Raw genomic sequence first — 21,815 nt, 5'->3', positions numbered from 1 at the left:
AGTTTTATTAGCAGGTCTGGTGATATTGACAGTCTGGCTTATTTTAGGGCACAGAGGAGCTGGAGGTGAGGATTATGGTCCAGGCCCGGCCTGGACAGGACATCAGGTAAATCCAAACAACCGTAATGTGCTAAATGAACTAAGTGTAAATAGTTGCTGTCAAAGATGGTTTAGAATGACACTAATTCTGATTATAACATGTTTGTGTCGGCACAGGCCAATAGGTCACGACATCAGACGAGGGGAGTGTGTGTTGGCTAAAGGAACACATATGGGCCCGTCAGAAATCGGCCTGCTGGCTACAGTGGGAGTGACTGAGGTCAGCGTACACAAGTTTCCTGTGGTGGCTGTCATGTCCACTGGAAATGAGGTACATAAACACATGCACAGATGAAATACTCACATACTTTTCTTTTAATCTTTGCGTTTATAGTTCTGGGTTTTGATGAAAAAAGCTTTTACTACTTTCATACTTTTGGTCAACCTGAACTTAGATGAATAGAAGGCTAAAACACTCTCAGTCCTTCCAGCTTGAAAACTCAAACCTTTAGTATAGACAGCACGGCCATACTTCTCTCTTCTCCATCACCTTCTCTCTTTCTTTTTCTCTCAGACTCCTTACCTTGTCCCATACCTTGTCCACTTCCCTTCCCGAAGCTGAGCTTTGATTTATGAGTCTTTTACAGGGTCAATTAATATACAGTATATATGTAAATTTTACCTGCCTCCACTAAAATAATTTTATAAGATAGTCTTGCAATCTTGCAAACTAAAAACATATAGGTGTACCTAATGAATTTCAACCCTTGACACAATCCAAATGGATGGCTCTGTGGCTGTGGGCAAAGGCAAAAGACAGGCTCGGGTGAATCGACCAACAGACAAAGGCACTCTGGCACAAGACAAGGGAGATGCAGACTATTTAAGCACATGGAGGGTAACAGGTGGAGACAACAGGTAATCAGGATGGACACAACGGTAACACATGAGAAAGGGCAAGTGCTCTGAAACGAGAGGAGAGTTAGACTTTCAAAATAAAACAAGAAATGACAAGACAGAAAACCCAAGACGAGACAAACCTCACCACGGTGTGACAGCTAGCTCGCTATTTAATTCACTCTAGTGAAAATAACTTGCTGGCATCATGATGGATTGTCATTGTTTAAAGTAGCACAGGACCCATACACCAGATGATGCCTGGGGATAAATTACAAGCAGTCCACTAGTAAAATTCACTAACATTTCAGCTGCCTCTCCGGTTTCCTCAAGTTATTGACATAATTGTGTTGCGTAACGTTTTTGTTGTAACAAGATCATCCACTTCACCACCCATCCACCCATACTCAGGCAATGACTGTCGTAATCTTGGTGTTGTACAACATCTTTGCCACACCACAGTAAACTAATTTTTAGGCAGTTATTTTACAACTTCCATTATATACACCTTGGCAATAATCTGAACCTCAGTGGTGGGTATGAAGTGCTCGCATGGGTACGGTCTTCACCAAAAACTTAAAGAGTCCTTATTATACACTATATTGCTAAAAGTACTCACCCATCCAAATAATTGAAAACAGGTGTTCCAATCACTTCCATGGCCACAGGTATTTAAGACTCAAGCACCAAGGCATGCCACCTCAAAGTCAAAGTCAAAGTCAGCTTTATTGTCGATTCTGCAGCATGTACAGGACAGACAGAGAACCTGTGCAACAAGTCCAGTCGTGAGTTTGTTTTGTAAATTTCCAGCATTGTTACCAGCTCCTAAATATTCCACTGCCAACTGTCAGTGGTATTATAACAAAGTGGAATGACAGCAACTCAGCCACAAAGTGGTAAGCCATGTAAAATGACAGAGCGGAGCAGAGGCGCATAGTGCGCATAGGTCGCTAACTTTCTGCAGAGTCAATCGCTACAGACCTCCAAACGTCATGTGGCCTTCAGATTAGCTCAAGAACAGTGCGTAGAGAGCTTCATGGAATGTGTTTCCATGGCTGAGCAGCTGCATCCAAGCGATACATCACCAAGTGCAATGCAAAGCATCGGATGCAGTGGTGTAAAGTGGGCTGCCACTGGACTCTAGAGCAGTGGATTGACGAATTGCGCTTCACCATCTGCCCATCTGATGGACGAGTCTGGGTTTGGTGGTTGCCAGGGGAATGGCACTGCATGGTGCCAAGTGTTAAGTTTGGTGGAGGGGGGATTATGGTAAGGGGTTGTTTTTCAGGAGCTGGGCTTGGCCCGTTAGTTCTACTGAAAGGAACTCTGGTTTCTTCAGCATACCAAGAGATTTTGGACAATTCCATGCTCCCAACTTTGTCGGAGCAGTTTGGGGATGGCCCCTTCCTTTTCCAACATGATTGTGAACCAGTGCACAAGGCAAGGTCCATACTTGCTGGCCTGCACAGAGTCTCGATCTCAGTCCAACAGAACACTTTTGGGAAGAATTAGAGCGGAGACTGAGAGCCAGGCCTTCTCGTCCAACATCAGTGTGTGACCTCACAAATGTACTTCTGGAAGAATGGTCAAACAGTTATTCACACGTGTCGTATAAGGCGCCCTTTTCAAGGTCCCTCTAAACTCAACTACAGTAAAACCTGCATCTCTCACACAAAGTTGCCTTAATGTGAAAGTACTTGAGGCCCCTCGGGGTTACCTAAAAACCATTTATTTTCTTCATATATGATTTACATACACTCATATCTTATCAATTTTTCTGCCATAAATTCCTACTGAATCAAGATACCAGTTGAATAATTCTATATTTGTTTGTGTTTGTGTAGTTGTTGAATCCAGAGGATGACCTCCACCCAGGAAAAATCAGAGATTCCAACCGCTCTACTCTGCTGTCCACCATCCAGGAACATGGATATCCCACCATCAACCTGGGCATTGTTGGAGACAAGTAGGAGCATTTTAGCTTTATCCAAAAAGAAACTTTTTTGTTTTTATTTAGTTTAGTGACACAATTATTGCACTGACTTGCACTGACTTCATTTGATTGGGAGTCATGCTGTCTGACTTTTCTTTTTGACAAAAAATGTTAAAAATTCAGGAAGTATATACATGCTAGTAACAAATTTGAAGACATGAATTATAGCTTGCAGAAGTACCCTCTGCCTGTAGAGTTTTGGGCTATAATGTGTCAGTGACAAAAATATTTTATAGTCTACGATATTCATTCATCATTTAATTCATCTTTTCGTTATAGTGATACATTTTGAATGTGTTCGCATTTCATTCAACTGAAGTCTTACCAGTTCCTACCAATACGTCTAGCCTAAAATGACTGCAGTGCTGCCAGTAAACTATTGCTCATTGGCAACACTAATCTGGCATTTAGCCAAACTGTGCTTTTGTCATATGCTTCCAGTCACAGCTACTGTAATTGTAAGAAGACTAACTGAAGCAGAGCAATGAAGGTCCCTACTTGGCTAAAACACTTCCACATCTCCACATCTCCACCAAGCTTTCCATTAATATTATGCAACTTTCAAGCCCTATTCAACATAAAAAGACTGTGGAGCGGCTGTGGCTCAGGAGGTAGAGCGGGTCGTGCACTTATCTGGAGGTCAGTGGATTAATCCCTGGCCCTCCCAGTCTACATGTTGAAGTATCCTTGGGCAACTGAACCTGTGCGATGTGTGAGTGTGTGTGTGTATGCTCATAATGATGGTGGCCTAGCTACCATCGTGTGAATGGGTGGATGCAGGCTTGTGTTGCAAAGTGCCTTGAGTAGTCGGCAGACTAGAAAAACGCTATGTAACGCTAACGCTAATATAGTCCATTTACCATTTACATCATTGTGACATCAACAGACTTGACAAAGCTCCTCCACAGGCACAGAAGATGTTGTACCGCTGTTTCCATAGGGTGAGGAGCACTTCCGATCAGTAGTAAACTGAGTTTGAGTGTCATGCTTGTGTTTGCAGCCCTGATGATTTACTGTCAGCTCTCCATGAAGGAATCAGTCGTGCTGATGTCATCATCACCTCAGGGGGTGTGTCCATGGGAGAGAAGGTAACCTCTCACCTATGACCCATCTCTGCAAACGAACTAAATAATTCACTGACTTGCTGAGTAGATATTCTGGTCTGCAATAAAGCAGCAAGCAGCTATATTTTTAGCAACCTTTTTTCTCAATGCATTTGTTAGCCCACTGTTTATCCTCCAGGTTGGTTTTCTGATCAAACAACATATGAAAGCAGTACTGTTTCACAGTTGATTCAGTTCATACTGTTCTCTGTCTGTGTGTCTCTTTAGGACTACCTAAAGCAGGTGCTGGATATTGACCTTCATGCTCAGATCCACTTTGGACGTGTCTTTATGAAGCCAGGGTGAGATTGGGGAGGGGAGCTTGGTTGTGGGTATTAAAATGACCCCTGGTGAGAAATAAGATGAACTTATTCACTGCTCATATTATGTATACTGCTGCTTTCCCAGCTTCCTCTGCTACTATTCCTCTTTCCAATGCTCCTATTTGTCCACTACTGCTACTAGTACTGCTGCTGCTACTTCTGCTGCTGTTGCCTGTACTGTTTCTACTACTACAGCTGTCAATGTATTTATTACTGTCACTGCTAAAGTACTTATTCTGCTATTGCTACTTGTACTTATACAACTTCTGTTACCACTGTTAAAATTGTTTTTACTGCTTCTACAGCTTCAGCTATGACAATGCTTACTTTTAGTACTTCCACTACTAGTACAGCGGTTGCTGCTATTCCTTCAGTTTCTATTATTAGTACAGAGATTATGGTCACTATTCCTCATGGCTAGACTTGTATTAGTGCTGCTACTACTGCTTTTTCTACTACTGCTACTACTACTAGTACACATATTGGTGCTAGTACTACTTATGCTACCACCATTACAACTGTCAAGATTACTGTAACTACTACTGCTGTTACTACTTTTATTTTTACTGCTATTACTACTGATACTGCTGTTTTATTGCTACTGATGTTGATAATATTATTACTGCTTATTGTAGTTCCATGCTGCTGATGCTACTCCTGCCTCTGATACTATTGTGACATGCAGAGAATTTGTGCCTTTTTGCTTCTATTCTTCAGTCTTCCTACTACCTTTGCCACAGTTGACATTGATGGAGCACGGAAACTCATCTTTGCTCTGCCAGGTAGTATATTTATGCCTGCCAGTAACTGTGCATCTTCTTGCTGTCTAGTCCTCTGGACCATCTCTAATGCCCCATTGCTTTACTCTAATGGTCTAATTAGTGCTTCTTTGGCATAACATCCACTGAGATTGTGTAGCATCAGCCCTGTCTTGTGTGTCTGTACTCTGGCTGTCCTCGTCATTGGTGTGTGTGGTTTGTTTATGGTACTGTCCGATTGAGAAATTGCTGATAGGCTAATAGTTATTAAATCAGGTCAATCAGTCAGCAGCTTTCACATCCAATCAAAAGAAGGTTCTTATTTTATTCAAGCAGTCTCAGGCCTGGCCTATTTAAAAACCTGTCTGACTCTGTCTTTAAGACGATGCTTCCCATTTTGCCTTGGACCCTGTATCTCTTTATCAATTGTGAGCGCACAAATTTATACCTAATCCTGTCAGTTGATATATTTTAGACGGTTTACAGCCCACAGAACATCTTGTGTAATCTTTTCAAGGTATTATGACTTGGGGGAACATACACCAATCTCAAATTGCAGCTTTTCTGGGATGTTGTTGCGTTCTGATGCAGATATCACAGTATCGCAGTTAATATCACAGTGGTGTAACCTGACTTAGGAAACAATTGGTGCAGCTGTTTTGATTGCATACATTGCCAGTGTATGTTACTCTTTTCTCTATTTGGGAGACATGCAGCATTGTGAGTGAAACTCTGTTAGCTCTGTAGCAGGGCTTTTCAAGGTCTGACACACAGAAACACACACATATAATAATATTACACTGTTCCCATTTTTGTTATATCTTTAACCTTCCCTTCCCTGAATGTCTATATGTATGTTTCCCTAGTGGAATGGGCCTTCACTACCTTCATAATGCACAGTGCAGCTTGGTTTGAGGCCTCCTTGCCTTCAGATTCACCCTGCTGAATTTTTCCACTCTCCTCTCTCAGCACCCCATTCAGCACACATCTGTTGATTTACATGCTAGCTCAAAATGCTAAATTTCTAAGTGATGCCCAAGTTTTGTGGGTCGCATGCTGTTGATTGCTAGTGCTTGTTTACAGATCACACAGTGAGGCTGTGGTGAGTAGACTAAGTAAAACTGAGCTTAGGTAAAGTTCATCATGTTTCATTAGTATTTCCTTATATTTTAGTTCAGCTCCTGTAGTTTCAGGCTGCAGTTCTTTCGGTATCAAAATTTTCCTCCATGGGTTGTGAGTAACAGTCACTGCTGCGGTTGTAGCTGTTGATTATATTGGTTAGCCGAGCTAAACTTTGGGCCAAACTACAGCAGCTGTCAGTAATGTTGTTATGGTAATGGAATGAAATCCAACAGTAGTGTGTCCCTTGTTATTTCAAGTGTTGGTCTCAGCTTCAGAGCACATACTGCCAATGTGCAAGATATGGCCAGAATTTATTGTTTTAAAACATTCAAAAAATGAAGTAACATTATCAACAAATGTGAGGAAGTTACAGTTCTGACGTTATTTCAAAGACGTCTATGTGTGTGTTTTAGTTAGTTGCACTTGTTACATGGCCAACTGAGCTAATGGCAGCTAGTAGCTACAGCAAAGAGTACAGCGAGCAGTAGCTGCCGGTTACTCTGTGCTGTATGCTGCTCCCTGTTTGTTTGGAACAACATTCGATAACTGGCCAGTTCTTACACATTGTACCTTTGGAAAAAAGAGAGGCTGAGCCCCCCCTGCTGGAGGTCGTAGCCCTGAGAGAGGGGCCAGTCTACCATTAACCCCTGCACCTCGCGATAGTAGGTCCTGAACTCAGCCCAAAATGACCCGTAAATGACCTCTGACTGAAAGATCTCCTTTTATCATGATGGGAAGAAAGATGTCCTGATTTCTTTCTAAATGACCTTTTACCCCAAACAATGTTAGATATTAGGGCTAATTTATAGTGCATTGTAATCCATATATGTATAAAACCCTGATCTACATGTAGATAGATAATATCTTAAATCCTATAACTAACTAACTAATACTACATATGCCTCCTGAAATGAGTTGTGCAGATGACATTGCTGTGCTCATACAAACCTGAAACTTTCCCTAACTGTCTGCTAAGACTTGTCAATCTGATAATTGACACTGTGTGTTACTGTCCTGAAGACACTTTTAAAATTCAGTTAATCAAAATAATGCAAATGTCTCCACAGTCCTATTGGACACAGACTGTGATGGCTTCATTTGTAGTCAGAATCAGAACGATACAAATAGCAGCAAAGCCTAATGCGGATGTGTTGGAGTGTGACAGATAGTGTTGTTGACAGCGAGTTTTGTTGTCTTAGTACAAGGGCTCCTGTGTTGGTTAGAACTACAGCATCAACATAAATGCATAGTAAATACATCACATTGGTGTGAAGAGAAGCTGACACACAGACAAGTGCAGGAAGAAGTTAAATGCAAATGGAGAAAACAAGTGTAAATCATAGGCAAGATGTCAGTGCATACATTAAAAAGACACGTTGTATGCAGTATTATAGATTGTCTCAATTATCAGTAAAGTATCTAACTGTGCAGTTAGTGTTGGCAGGTTTTCCTCTGTGGTTACCCCAGTAACCAAGTGTTGTTTCTTAGGTAACCCAGTGTCTGCGGTGGTGACATGTAACCTGTTTGTGATTCCTGCTCTGAGGAAGATGCAAGGCATCCTGGACCCTAGACCTACAATTATTAAAGCTAGGGTAAACACACACACACATACACACAAAGAGAATATCACTAGTCCTCTGGGCTAAATTGATAAGCTACTAAGTAATATAATATACTGTATATATATGATAAGGAGCAGTAGTGGTTTGCTAAGTGTAGAGGCAGTCCTTCAACTCAGGTTCTGGGTCAATCAACACCTTGCTGGCATGCCTTTGAGCAAGACACTGAATTCCTACGAGCTCCAAGAGACCTCACTGGGGAGAGGCCACGATAAAGGAGAACATCCCTAATGAGAACGTAACACAAAACTTTCCCAAATGAAAAATCCACTGTTTGAAAAAGTGCATCACAGAACCAGCCAGCTAGCCATAGCTTTCACCAGTAACTTGGTGCCTGAAACATGTACAGATGTCTGTGTGTGAATGAATGCAGTCCTCTGACAATATATATAGATCGCTGGATCCAGCTGTCAATGAGCTTATCTTAGAATAATGAATGGAACGGGGGAAACAGCTGGCCATCTACCAGCACCTCTAAAGCTCACAAGTTAACACGTTATATCTCATTTGTTTAACTGCTTCATATTTATTGTACAGACCTGAGAATGGTATTGATCTTTTCATCTAATTCTCTGTAAGAAAGAATAAGTGTGTTTCCTGGAATATTTAGACTTCTTTTCTATGTAAAGCAATACAGCAATGTTTTCTTGCAATTAAAAACCTTAAATTTATGGTTTTGGACAACATAAAAGTCATATTTAATATGTGAATGCATTTTAGCTTTCCTGTGATGTGAAGCTGGATCCCAGACCAGAATACCACCGCTGTATTCTTACTTGGCATCACCAGGAGCCACTGCCCTGGGCACAAAGCACAGGTAAACACACATATACACACCAGTGTTTCCCCTACATGGAACCATCTGTGTCACACCACCACAGTTTCACCACACCCACCACAGAAAAATAAATGGAAATGCATCATGAAATGTAAATGAATAGTGTGTGCAGATGATGAAATTTGACATGTCAAATGTATAAAGCAATGTGTAGATACTCAAAACCCACCTTCAAATAGGTGGTGTTTTGAAAAAAATGTCTGTTTCCACCTTAATTACTGGTGGAGCAACCGAAGAGTTAGTGGGTGCTGTAATTAATAGGAGGGGAAATTACACATGTGTGCAACAAATGAAGCAATTACTTACAAGCTTCTTAGCATTTGTAATGTTAAGATCACCATTGCTTCTGTAGTAAGTCCCTTAATTCTAAAATGTTCTATTTATTATAGTGTATATTCATTTGTAAACTAGGGTAAACACTGCACACACATCCAACACACTCACAGGTTCACACATAAACACTCTCTGTCCCTCCATTTCCAGGCAACCAGGTATCCAGCAGACTAATGTCAATGCGTAGCGCCAATGGTCTGCTGATGTTACCTCCTAAAACAGAGCAGTATGTGGAACTGCATAAGGGAGAGGTTGTGGATGTCATGGTCATCGGACGGCTATGATGCAGGCATGTTATATTCTCATCTATTTTATATAGGTTCACAGGAGGCCAATGCATGCATTTATACCAGGCATCTCAAACCGGTTTCATAAAGGGCCGCGTGGCTGCAGGTTTTCATTCCAACCGAGGAGGAGCACATCAGGCCAACCAATAAACATCAAGGGATCACTTAGTTATCAGCTGAAGACTGAGATCAGCTGATTAATTGATTCCAGCCTGCTGTGTTCCTCCTTGGTTGGAATGAAAACTTGCAGCCACACGGCCCTTTATGGAACCGGTTTGAGATGCCTGATTTATACCATGGTCTGGGTGAATACTTGATACTGATTGGCAGCGGGGTATCCATTAATTCTTTATAATTCCTGATAATAATACAGCATTGTGTGCCTTAGGAGTCTGAGGGCCGATATTAACCATCATTTCACTGAATTCAGTGTCTGACACCAGATTCAAGACTAACCAGCCGCTAACCGCTGAAAATACCAGCCTCCACCAATCAGCCCTAACACTGAGTGTAGTCATTCAGTTCCTTGTCCTTTGAACACCAGAGGATGGTGACTGTACACACAAGCTACAGAAATACACTGCCCCTCTGAACTTAATGATACTTTGTATCACATAAGTGATCATCTCACATCCCATTAGCTATTCAACTCAGGCTGCGGCTGACAAACATGGTCAAATTATATTTGCTGTTTGTTAGCCATATGCAGTGTTATTGACTTTGAATCTCACTAGCATTGCATTAGCGTTCTGGCTCATAGCTGAGCAAAAGGGTTCTATGAGCTGAGCGAACTTTAAATCCCAATGCCAAGATGTATCTGAAGTTCATTCCATTGAACAATGTTTCCATTGCATAAGAACCTTGGTAATGGTAATGACTGTTCAAGCTTTTAATCAAACTCTGGGGTGTTAGCATGGAAACTGAGTTATGGCTTTTGAAAAATGTCATATTTTGATTGCAAAATGCATAAAAATTTAAATTAATAATCTTTCTTTGGCAAATGACCAAGTGGCATTGGTATAAGTGGGATAATGCCCTTCAACGTGTCCATAATCAGGAGTTAATTGACATCATGGAGGCCAAATTGTTAGGCATTATCCCTTATATATTTTACATATTTGGTTTTAAGGACCAAAACTAAATATAGCAATACATAAGTAATTATCTAATTAAATGTATAACTAAATTAATAAATAAAATGCTTAAATATATAAATAAATATGTAATTTAATGCTGTTAATTGTCACCATAAATTAATGACAAATTTTATGCAAAATGTTGCAACCCCCCCCCCCCCCCCCCCAATATGCAGTTGCAAACCATAGTCTAGCTTTTTTATGGTGGTTTTTGAGACATGGCTTCCTCCTTGGTGAGTAACCTTTTAGGTTATGTTGATACAGGACTTGTTTTACTGTGGATATACACTTCTGCACCCAATTTCTCCAGCATCTTCACAAGGTCTTTCACTGTTGTTGGGATAAAGCTGTGGACCAAGTGTACCAAACAGGCTTGCAACCTTCATAGCTGCTGTGCATACACCACTGTACTTTTCTGTGTCAACAAGGCACCAAAAGTTTGGTGCAGCCTGATATGCTTTGAGGTGGATGTCATTTTGCAATGTTACAATTTCAAACTCCGGCTGATCCAGGTCACAAAACCTGTTCTCAAACTCTTGCACAAGTCTTTTTATGACCTGAGCCTCAGATGCAGAAGCATTGTCTTTCAGCACCATCTGCACAGAGGGAAAGTGCAGCAGCTTTTTTTCTCTGTAAATGCACAGAGAAAATGTTCATCTTGGCTTTAAATGCATTTAAAGCACTTATCATATCAGCAACAGTCATACCTTTGCCTTGCAGCTCACAGTTCAAACTGTTCAGTTTCCTAGTAATGTCCATTAAAAATGCAAGGTCAAGTCAGTGTCAGTCAGTGTCTTCCAGCAGCGAGGCGTCTTCCCCTCTGGACTGAATGAACTCTTTGATTTCACCCAAAAGTGACAAGAAACGAAGCAGAATTGGTCCCCTGCTGAGCCATCGGATTTCTGTGTGTAGTAGCTGGTCACCATATTCAGTTGACAGCTCCTCCAACAGTATCTGGAATGTTCTGTGTTGTTTCGCTCTGGAACGGATGCTGTTTATGATCTTCACGATGGGAGTCATCACATGCTCAAAGCTGATCACTTTTGCACATAAGGCCTGCTGGTGAATGATGCAGTGGTAATGCAGAAAGTTTGGGAACTCTGAGTCACCTCTACAGTGAGCAATGAATCCTGTGTGTCGGCCGATCATAGCAGGAGCCCTGTCTGTAGTCACTGATACCAGCTTTTCCAGTGGCACCTTTTTCTCCACCAAAAACTCGTTGACTGCGTTATAAATGTCAACTCCCCTCGAACGTGTCTTTAGGGGCAGTAGTGTCAGAAGTTCTTCTTTTGTGGAGAAATCATCAAACACCATTCTGATCAAGACCATCAGCTGCGCCGTACTGCTGCTGTCCACCGAATCATCACACTGGATGCTAAACCACCTGCACCTCGCCAGATCACAGCCCAGCTGTTCAGCCAAGTTCCCAGACATCGCCGACACTCTTTTTGCCATTGTAGTTGCCCCCAGTTGAACAACAGAGAGAGTGGTGATTACATCGGTTCCATATTTCTCGTCTTCAAATACAGTTTTAGAAATTAGCATCATTGCTTCTTTGACAACCTCCCCGTCTGAGAAGGCCTTATTTCTCTTAATCAGGAATGGAACAGCTCTAAATGAGGCTTTGGTTGCTTTTTCGTGAATAAAGACTGCCGTTTGCGCAAAGCTGCCTTTAACTCGCAGGCTTTTTCTGCTCGTAGTGTGCTGCCCTGTGGGTAGTTAGCATGGTAGCTTGTATGACAAGTTGTGAAATGTCTCTCCACATTGTGCCGCTTTGCCGTCACCACAGTTGCCCTGCAAATGAGACATGTAGGCTCCTTTCACAGTGGTGAAAAAAAAACTCTACCTCCCATTCCTCGTGAAAATGTTATGTTGTCTTCTTGGGGGTTAGTCATCTCCTCATTTTATGATCTCCATCAAACGCTGTGTTTTGCTCATGCACACAATACTGACCTTTGAACTATACTAGATCAGAGTTCATTTATATTTAACATTTTTAGAGTCCATCCATCCATCCATTGTCTTCCGCTTATCCGGGGCTGGTCGCGGGGACAGCAGTCTAAGCAGGGATGCCCAGACTTCCCTCTCCCCAGACACTTCCTCCAGCTCTTCTGGGAGAACTCTGAGGCTTTCCCAGGCCATCCGAGTGACATAGTCCCTCTAGCGTGTCCTGGGTCTTCCCCGGGGCCTCTTCCCAGTGGGGCATGCCCGGAACACCCTCCCAAGAAGGCGTCCCGGAGGCCGATAAAGATCCCCGAGCAACCTCAGCTGGCTGCTCTCGTGGAGGAGCAGCAGCTCTACTCTGAGCTCCTCCCGAGTGACAGAGCTCCTCACCCTATATCTAAGGGAGCGCCCCGCCACCCTGCGGAGGAAACTCATTTCAGCCACTTGCATCCGAGAGTTTTCTTCTTTCGGTCATGACCCAAAGTTAAAGACCATAGGTGAGGGTAGGAACGTAGATTGACTGGTAAATTGAGAGCTTGCCTTTCGGCTCAGCTCCTTCTTCACCACCATTACTGCAGCCACCGCACCGATCCGCCTGTCAATCTCACGTTCCATCCTTCCCCCACTGAACAAGACCCCAAGATACCTGAACTCCTCCACTTGAGGCAGGAGCTCTCCTCCAACCCAGAGAGGGCAAGCCACCCTTTTCCGGCCGAGAACTATGGCCTCGGACTTGGAGGTGCTGATTCTCATCCCAGCCGCTTCGCACTCGGCTGCAAACCGCCCCAACACATGCTGGAGATCCTGGTTCGAGGAAGCCAACAGGACAACATCATCCGAGTTTTTGCTTCCACAACCGCTCGGGCCGCAGCACGCTTGGCCTGCTGGTACCCGTCAGCTGCCTCAGGAGTCCCACGAACCAACCACGCTCGATAGGACTCCTTCTTTAGCTTGACGGCATCTCTTACTTCCGTCTGTTGGGAACTTCCAGACGTTCCCAACAGACCCTCACTACCCGTTTGGGCCTGCCAAGTCTGTACAGCTTTCTCCTTCGCCAGCAGGTCCAACTCACCACCAGGTGGTGATCAGTTGACAGCTCGGCCCCTCTCTTCACCTGAGTGTCCAAGACATACAGCCGAAGGCCAGATGACACGACCACAAAGTCGATCATTGACCTCTGGCCTAGGGTGTCCTGGTGCCACGTGCACTGATGGACACCCTTATGCTTGAAAATGGTGTTCGTTATGGACAAACCGTAACTAGCACAGAAGTCCAATAACAGAACACCGCTTCAGATCAGGGAGGCTGTTCGTCCCAATAACGCCTCTCCAGGTAACACTGTCGCTGCCCACGTGAGCGTTGAAGTCCCCCAGTAGAACAATGGAGTCCCCAGTTGGAGTACTTTCCAGCGCCCCTGCCATGGACTCCAAAAAGGGCGGGTACTCTACACTGTTGTTCGGCCCATAGGCCGAAACAACAGTGAGGCACCTGTCCCCAACCAGAAGGCGTAGGGCAGCGACCCTCTCGTTCACATTTTTAAAGTGTTTATTTTTTTTTAATATATTGTCATTTCCAGTTTACATGTAAGGGTGATTTAAACAAGAATAGCAACTAAAAAAAAATTAACTGGTATGTGGCGCTATTTGAGCTATTTTTAGAACAGGCCGGCGGGCGACTCATGTGGTCCTTAGGGGCGACCTGGTGCCCGCACGCACCGTGTTGGTGATCCCTGCTGTACACTATGGATGAATAAAAGTTTATTTAAAGAAATAAATAAAAGTAAAAGTAAAATAAGGAATAGCTTAATAATTTTGTGAATAAATACATATTAATAAATTAATATTCAGATTAATTAACATATTTCCAAATGTGTGTGTATATGTATATACATGTATATATGAATATGTGTGTGTATATATTTTCTATATATGTATTTAATGTCTCATTTATTTGTGATTTATTTATTTATGGTGACAACTAAGGATTAAATTACATAAGTATTTTATTATTCATTCATTTAAGCATTTGGTTATATAATTATACATTTATTAACCATTCAATTGTAACATCAAAACATTTTCTCCACAGACTTCAATGTCACTCGTTACCGATTATCATGGCAGTGCCAGGACTTCCTGTCTGGACAGGAAACGGGCGGGGACAGGAAGTGATGCATGTCAACCTGGTCGCCATTAGCTGTGATGTCATATGCAACAGCCAATCGGAGCCAGCAGAGGCTGAATCCTCATTGGTCTGCTCTGAGGAGATCACTGTATTTCAATGGAGAAAAAAAGTTTAAAAAAAAGAGAGATTTATTCTGTAATTTTATTATTATTATTATCCTGATGATACTGATTATTAATATTCTTAATTAATATTCTATTATTATTATCATGGTTCTGATTGAATATTATTATCTTAGTGGTAATCATGCCTTCTTCTCTCCTGTTTATTTGCTTTGTGCATTCAACATTTTTCCCTGATAGATGCAGACATATAGAGACCTGCCCCTCCTTCCTTCACCCCCCCAACCCTTTGTCCCCTTTTCCCTGCCCCGTCTTTTTTCTTCTTCTTTTTTCCTGCTCTGCCATCCTCTATCCAGACATAGAAACACCTTGATAAGCCCTCCCTGCAGTATCACTACATCTCCTGGAACACAGACCCTAACATCCGTATTGACAGAAACAACTAAACTAAAACTGAAGAGTTAGAAACACATATTTTGACTGAAGTTGCTGATATAGTTTGTGCAAATACAGTAAATAATGACTTTTTTGGCCAAAAAAGAAAAGAAAATTATTTCTTCTGTTTTTGTTTTTGTTTTTTTGGTTTTTTTTTAGCACCTTTGAACCATACAAAAATACTAAGACTCATCATGACTTTCACTGAAAGCCACTAAACTCTCTAGGTAAGGTTCAGCTTGAAGGAAGGGCAAACAGGGAGTCGCCATACTGTAATGATTCCTCTGTTGAATACAAGCATAATGGTTATAATAAAATACATACATGACTTCTATGATCTATAGTCAAGAACTCCCCCCACATCAGAGGGGGGCCTCACTGATAGTACTAGCATAACCCTAACCCTGAATTCCAGTGATATTACATGAGTTTATAGTTTACATCAAAAAAGTGCAGAATAAAATTGAAATACAGAGACAGTCTTTAATAAATGTGGTATGTATTTGCATTGCATTACACAACTATTGGAGGATAATGCTTGTGATATTCTATATTTTTATTATCAATAAATCCCATAAAATGACCAAAACCGTCAACTGTCATAGCAGCATGTTACTCAAACACGAGGTCCTTCTAATTTTGTTGGAGGCATCATGGCACATTTCCAGCAGTACGACAGCGTACAATGGCATGCAAAAGTTTGGGTACCCTTGGCCCAAATTTCTGTGACTGTGATTAGCTAAGGGAGTAAAAGATGTCCCAATTCCCAAACAGTATAACATTAAAGGTGATACATTTCTTTAATAATTTAAGCAACGTTCCATCTTTTACAATTTCAAAATAACTTTGAAGACCATGGCAAACCCTTCAGCTTGGTCCTCTTGAGGTAGTCCATTATAGATTTTGAGGTGTGTTTAAGATCTTTATCCTCTTATAGAAGCCATCCTCTTTTCATCTTCAGCTTTTTTTTTTTTTTACAGACGCTGTGATGTTTTCTTCCAGAGTTTGTTGTTATGTAATTGAATCAACTCTTCTCTCTATCAGTGAAATGTTCCTGAAGCCATTAGCTGCAACCCAAGTCCAAAGCATGATTGATCCACCCCCATGCTGAACAATTGAAATTCATCTCCCTTTTTTCTCCAAACATACCTTTGTTTTTTGCAGCCAAAATGTTCTACTTTAACTTGTTTCCAAAATGCATCAGGCATGTTTAGATGTTCCTTTGAAAACTTCTGATGCTGAATTTAGTAGTGAGGACAAAGGAAAGGTTTTCTTCTAATGACTCTTCCATGAAAGTCGTATTTGTACAGGTGTTGCTGCACAGTAGAACAATGCATCACCACTCCAAAGTCCACTTCAATTTCTTAGTTACATTCCAAACTGAGGAAATCGCTGCCTGAAAATGTTCTATTTTTCTCTCAAACACAGAATTATATTTTCTATTTTGATGTTTTGTTTGGATATTTTTTAGAGGATTTCAGATTTGGTGACAACAAGGAGGTTATAGCCCTCCGCTGCGTTGTGGGCATCAATTATTTGATTTTTCAGAATTCTAGGCAGCTGCTTGGAGGAGCACATGGCTGTTGATTGTTGGGACAAGGTTTTAGCAGTCACAGTATTTATAAAACTGTGAAAGAAATTTGTATCACATGGCCTTTCCTCACACTGATCGTGAACAAGCCATGGCACCACAAGCTAATTAAGGTCAGAGACCATGGTAAAAGTTATCTGAGAGCTCAAATCTCTTGGGGTGCCCAAGCATTTGCCTGCCACTCTTGTGTGCAACAAAACACATCAGACTTTGATACACAAACAGTGCTCATTTGCAATTCATTTATAGTTTTGGTCCCTAAATGGGATGTGTTGATAGGAAGGAAAAAGTAGAATATTATCAGCATTGTCAGTAGTCAAAGATGAATGACTATACCTAGTTGACAGCTAATCTCAAAGGCTAGCTTTTGTTTGGCCAATCATGCGCCTCAATCTTTGATCAAACTGACAAATGAGAGAGTTGCTTGTGTTAGTTGTGACATACTGTTTAACCAACTCAGAAAAGATCCGACATCACTTAAATGCAGGGTGTCGTGTTCAGGTGCTCGTAAACTACGCCACTGGTGTATTTCTACAATGACAGTGTAAAGGTGCTTGTTAAAGTAAAAAGAATTGACACAGTTCAAGGCTGTAAAACAAACTACTCCAATTGATGGCTTTTCTCTCAGTGTACTGTATGTACTCTGAGCAACACTGAGAAGTATAGAAAACCTTGTTTGATGTGAAGCCCGCTATAAAAGGTTAGTTTACTATTAGCTTCAACAAGTTAGGGCAGTTGGCTGCTACATCCTGCTGATTGAAGACTGAACTTAAATTGTTAATTAATTAACTAATTGACAGGACAATTCAAATGCATTATATGCAGTCTGTGCATTCACCAATGCACCATACCTTAACTCCTCGAGTTCCTCTGATAGTGGTCCCAGTGTGATCTGTGCCAAACAAACCCACATGGTCAAAGGTGTAACGTTGCATTCAGGTCATACTGGAATAATTGGCACAAGGCTCTGGTACTTACTTAAATTTAATTTATGTAATTGAATTAAAATTTTATTTTAATTCAATGGTATGTACAGACCACCAAGATGATATACTTTATTTTGGATGTTGGATGCTTCTGATCCTCATGCTTCAGTTACCGCCAAAGATGGCTGCTTCGAGGGGCCCTCTCTTACACCCATTAATTAAGAGACTAAATACAACCCTGCCTTTCTTTGTGCCCAGATTATGGTCTGTTTATCTCGCAAAAGTGGAGCTGGACACAAATTAAATAGGGCAGCAGATCAGAATTTGTGTCTACTACCCTACCTTTTCTCTATGACCTGACCCCCCCCCCCCCCCCCCCCACCCCCCCACCCCCGTATTTGCATGCCCATAAAGGGGGCCATGTATTCCCCTCGGCAGGTTTCATTCCAGACGTAAGACCAGGGTGCAGCACCTTGGCAGGGCTTCTGTTCTGATTAAAGCTACATTTTGGGCAGTTGTTGATGCCATTGGTGCATAAGAAATTTCAAGGTCCGGGCTCTGGTATTGGCACTGTCCTCTCATTTATTCCTCTAACTCAGAAACGTCCCAGTAACCTCAAAAGCACCATATACTGTATTTATCAGTTGCTAATGCTGGGTTCATGTGTAAGAAAAAGTGGAAGAACAGGGTGACATTTCTTGCAACAGTTTAAAAGGTGGTCATTTCATTCAGTGGAAGGACCATATCCAAATGAAATTTTGAAAAAGTATTGAAACAGTTACAACATTGATCTTTTTGGCAGCTCATATTTGCAGTAAACCCATTTTGACACGAATGCAGCATCAGAGGACATCGTGGCACCTGCCCTGAGGAGGAGCAATCCAACCCAGATATATTCATTTGAGTAAGAAGAAGCAGGTTATTGTTAAACTGCCTTTGTAAAGAGTGATGCGTAACACTGGACTGAACTCAGTGTCACACTGCACACACTATAAACTATGACCAGCACTTGTAATGAAGCAATTACACAACATTCTACAACTACTGTATAAATATAATGAAGAGGATGTTTTTTCTGTAATGATATCATTGAAACTGAAGATGAATTAATAAAAATAATCCTGGTTATTCTCTACTTCTGTTTGGGTAAGTTGCTTTATTGTAATTATCTGATCAGTGGTGGAATGTAACATTTACTCAAGTAATGTACTCAAACACAATTCTGAGGTATTTGTACCTGAATATTTAGTTATGCAACTTTTTACATCTACTCCACTACATCCCTGAGGCAGATATTGTACTTTTTACTCCACTACATTTGTTTGACAGTTTTAGTTAATAGTTTTCAGATTACAATCTGTCATACTCATACACACATGCAACATACACATGAATGCAGCAATAATAGTAATCCAAAAGCATCATATATGATAGCAAAACAGGAAACATTTTACTGCACAAAGAGTACTTTTACTGTTCATTCTTTGCGCAATTTTTAATAATAATAAGAATAATAATAATACATTTTATTTGGAAGCGCCTTTCAGAACACTCAAGGACACTTTACAGAGCGGGTAAAACACAAATAACACAAGCTAAATACAAGCAGAATAATTAAAACCCATCAAGTAAAAACAAGCTACAAGGAGAAGTGAAGTTATAGAGAGAAGGCAGTCTGGAACAGATGAGTTTTCAGTTTGGATTTGAAAATGGGGAGAGAATCAATGTTTCTGATGTCGGGCGGTAGTGAATTCCAGAGTTGGGGAGCAGAGCGACTGAAAGCTCTGCTCCCCATGGTGCTGAGACGGGCAGAGGGCACAGAGAGGTGGAGAGAGGAGGATGATCTGAGGGAACGAGAGGGGGTGGCTATGGAGAGGAGGTCAGAGATATGGGGGGGCGAGGTTGTGGATATCCTTAAATGTATACAGTAGGATTTTGAAAGTGATTCTGTATTTAACCGGGAGCCAATGGAGCTGCTGAAGGACAGGGGTAATATGGTGAGAGGAGGGGGTCTTGGTGATGATGCGGGCTGCAGAGTTTTGAACCAGTTGAAGTTTATGGAGGAACTTGTGAGGGATACCGAAAAGGAGTGAATTACAATAATCAAGACGGGAAGTGATGAGGCTGTGGACCAGGATAGCAGTGGTGTGAGGGGTGAGAGAGGGATGGAGACGATTGATGTTGCGTAAATGGAAATAGGCAGACCGGGTAATGTTATTGATGTGAGAATGGAAAGATAGTGAGCTATCGAGGATGACACCCAGACTCTTAAACTGAGGGGAGGGGGACACTGTGGAGCTGTCAAAATCGAGGAAGAAATTGTCAGTTTTGGATAGTGATGCTTTGGTACCAACCAGAAGTTCTGTTTTGTTACTGTTAAGTTTGAGGAAGTTAGAGGTGAACCAAGCTTTTATCACAGAGAGGCAGAGGGTGAGGGACGAGGGTGGGAGAGCAGTGGCTGGTTTACAGGAAATAAAGAGCTGGGTGTCATCCGTGAAGCAGTGGAAATGGATATTAAATTTGCGGAAGATATTGCAGAGAGGGAAAAGGTAAATGATGAAGAGGAGGGGCCCCAGGACAGAGCCTGGGGCACACCAGAAGAGACAAGGGAGGGCTGGGAAGTGAAGGATTTGAGTTGGATGAACTGAGTGCGGTCTGCGAGGTAGGAGTGAAACCAGTGCAGGGGGGTGTCGGTGATGCCTATAGAGGAGAGTCTGTTGAGGAGAGGGGGGTGAGAGACGGTGTCAAAGGCCGCACTCAGATCAAGGAGGATGAGAATGGAAATTAAACCAGAGTCAGATGCCATGAGGAGGTCATTGGTGATTTTTATGAGGGCTGTTTCTTTGCTGTGACGGGATCGGAAACCAGACTGGAATTGCTCATACAGACTATTGTTGGTGAGATGGGTGTGGAGTTGAGAAGCAACAGTTTTGTCTAAAATTTTGTAGATGAAAGGAAGGTGAGAAATGGGGCAGAGGTTATTGAAGTTGTTGGGGTCTGATCCAGGTTTCTTGAGAATGGGACTCACAGCTGCAGATTTGAACAGAGTGGGGACAATTCCAGAGGAGAGTGAGGAGTGAATAATGACAGAAATGAGGGGAAGTAGAGAGGGGAGGCAAGATTTGACCAGAGCTGTGGGGATGGGATCGAGCACACATGATGATGGTTTAGACTTGGTGATGAGGGCAGAGATTTCAGAGGGATGAGGGAGGACAAAAGTGGAGAATGGTTGACAGGGAGGGAGAGGTTCAAAGGAAGGAGCGGGTGAGGTGGAGGAGCCCAGATGCTTCTGGATGTTGATGATCTTATCGTTGAAGAACAAGAGGAGAGAATTACAGAAGTCAGTGGAGTAAAAGTGGGGGGGGGGGGGGGTCAGGGGGTTGAATGATGCTGTTGAATACAGAAAAGAGAGACTTGTGGTTGCCTGCTTTAGAGCAGATGAGTCCAGAGTAATAATCAGATTTAGCGCTAGAGATGGAGTCCTTATAAAGAGAAAGTTTTTACATTTCATTCATGCGGTAAAGCTGTGATATAAGGTGTGCCAAGCTAGAGCCACTATAGTTGTATATGCAGTATTTTCAGATACATGCCATAGGCATTTTTATATAAATAATTACAGGAAAGTAGGATACAACACCTCTAAATGACAAAGGTGACATTAGAATTATTCTGAAAATGCCTACATTTTAAATATTTAAGCGTCCATTCAATCATACAAACTCAAGTAATTTTCATCATATATCTATGTTTAGCTCAGTATTCCAGGTTGGCTCGATCTTGTGATCTGTTCCCAGTGTGGACATGCGATCCAGTAAAGTAAGTAAGTAAATGTATTAATGTCAGTATGAATGGGACATTTTTGTTTGTTATAAATGCAGTAACATGGTCGTGTTGTTGCACACATGCTTGCATGAGAACTGAACAGTAGGATAATAAATATCTCTTTAAATGATCAAAAATACTTGTTATTTAAATTTAATGAATTCAAGGAAAAATGCGAAAGATCTTCGATTCTTCTTAGTAATAAAAAACAATGGTAATAATGCCATCGTCGTGTTCACGTGCTACATACCACCGACGTAGCAATGTGTTTGATTGGTTTGGACAAGATTCCTTTCATCACTGTATCCAATCGCCATTTATGTCGTTGGTGACGTGTTATCTCCGCCCTCTGCCTGGAGTCTGAAATGACAATCTAGGAGGAGGAGGTGGGTAGAGAGTTTGG

The 21,815-nt window shown here is 41.8% G+C and overlaps 1 protein-coding gene across 2 annotated transcripts in view; it reads left to right on the top strand.

Annotated features, from left to right (window-relative positions):
- gphna (gephyrin a) overlaps positions 1 to 18,725 on the top strand; it is a 38,844-nt gene extending 20,119 nt beyond the window's left edge. The window contains exons 15-24 of one of the 2 annotated variants that reach the window (XM_041953209.1): positions 48 to 106; positions 217 to 370; positions 2,781 to 2,902; positions 3,930 to 4,017; positions 4,261 to 4,334; positions 5,073 to 5,137; positions 7,724 to 7,827; positions 8,575 to 8,671; positions 9,176 to 9,314; positions 14,481 to 18,725. In XM_041953209.1, coding sequence (XP_041809143.1) covers positions 48 to 106; positions 217 to 370; positions 2,781 to 2,902; positions 3,930 to 4,017; positions 4,261 to 4,334; positions 5,073 to 5,137; positions 7,724 to 7,827; positions 8,575 to 8,671; positions 9,176 to 9,309 — 897 coding nt within the window. In that variant the 3' untranslated portion in view covers positions 9,310 to 9,314; positions 14,481 to 18,725. Of the gene's footprint in view, positions 1 to 47; positions 107 to 216; positions 371 to 2,780; positions 2,903 to 3,929; positions 4,018 to 4,260; positions 4,335 to 5,072; positions 5,138 to 7,723; positions 7,828 to 8,574; positions 8,672 to 9,175; positions 9,315 to 14,480 lie in introns of those variants that run through there. The other variant, XR_006007426.1, reaches the window with a different exon arrangement.
- Positions 18,726 to 21,815: the final 3,090 nt, after the last annotated feature.

The sequence above is a fragment of the Chelmon rostratus genome, chromosome 15 (assembly GCF_017976325.1).
Source record: "Chelmon rostratus isolate fCheRos1 chromosome 15, fCheRos1.pri, whole genome shotgun sequence".
Classification (NCBI taxonomy): domain Eukaryota; kingdom Metazoa; phylum Chordata; class Actinopteri; order Chaetodontiformes; family Chaetodontidae; genus Chelmon; species Chelmon rostratus.
Note: the sequence above shows the minus strand (reverse complement) of the source record. Positions and strands in the feature narration are given on the sequence as shown.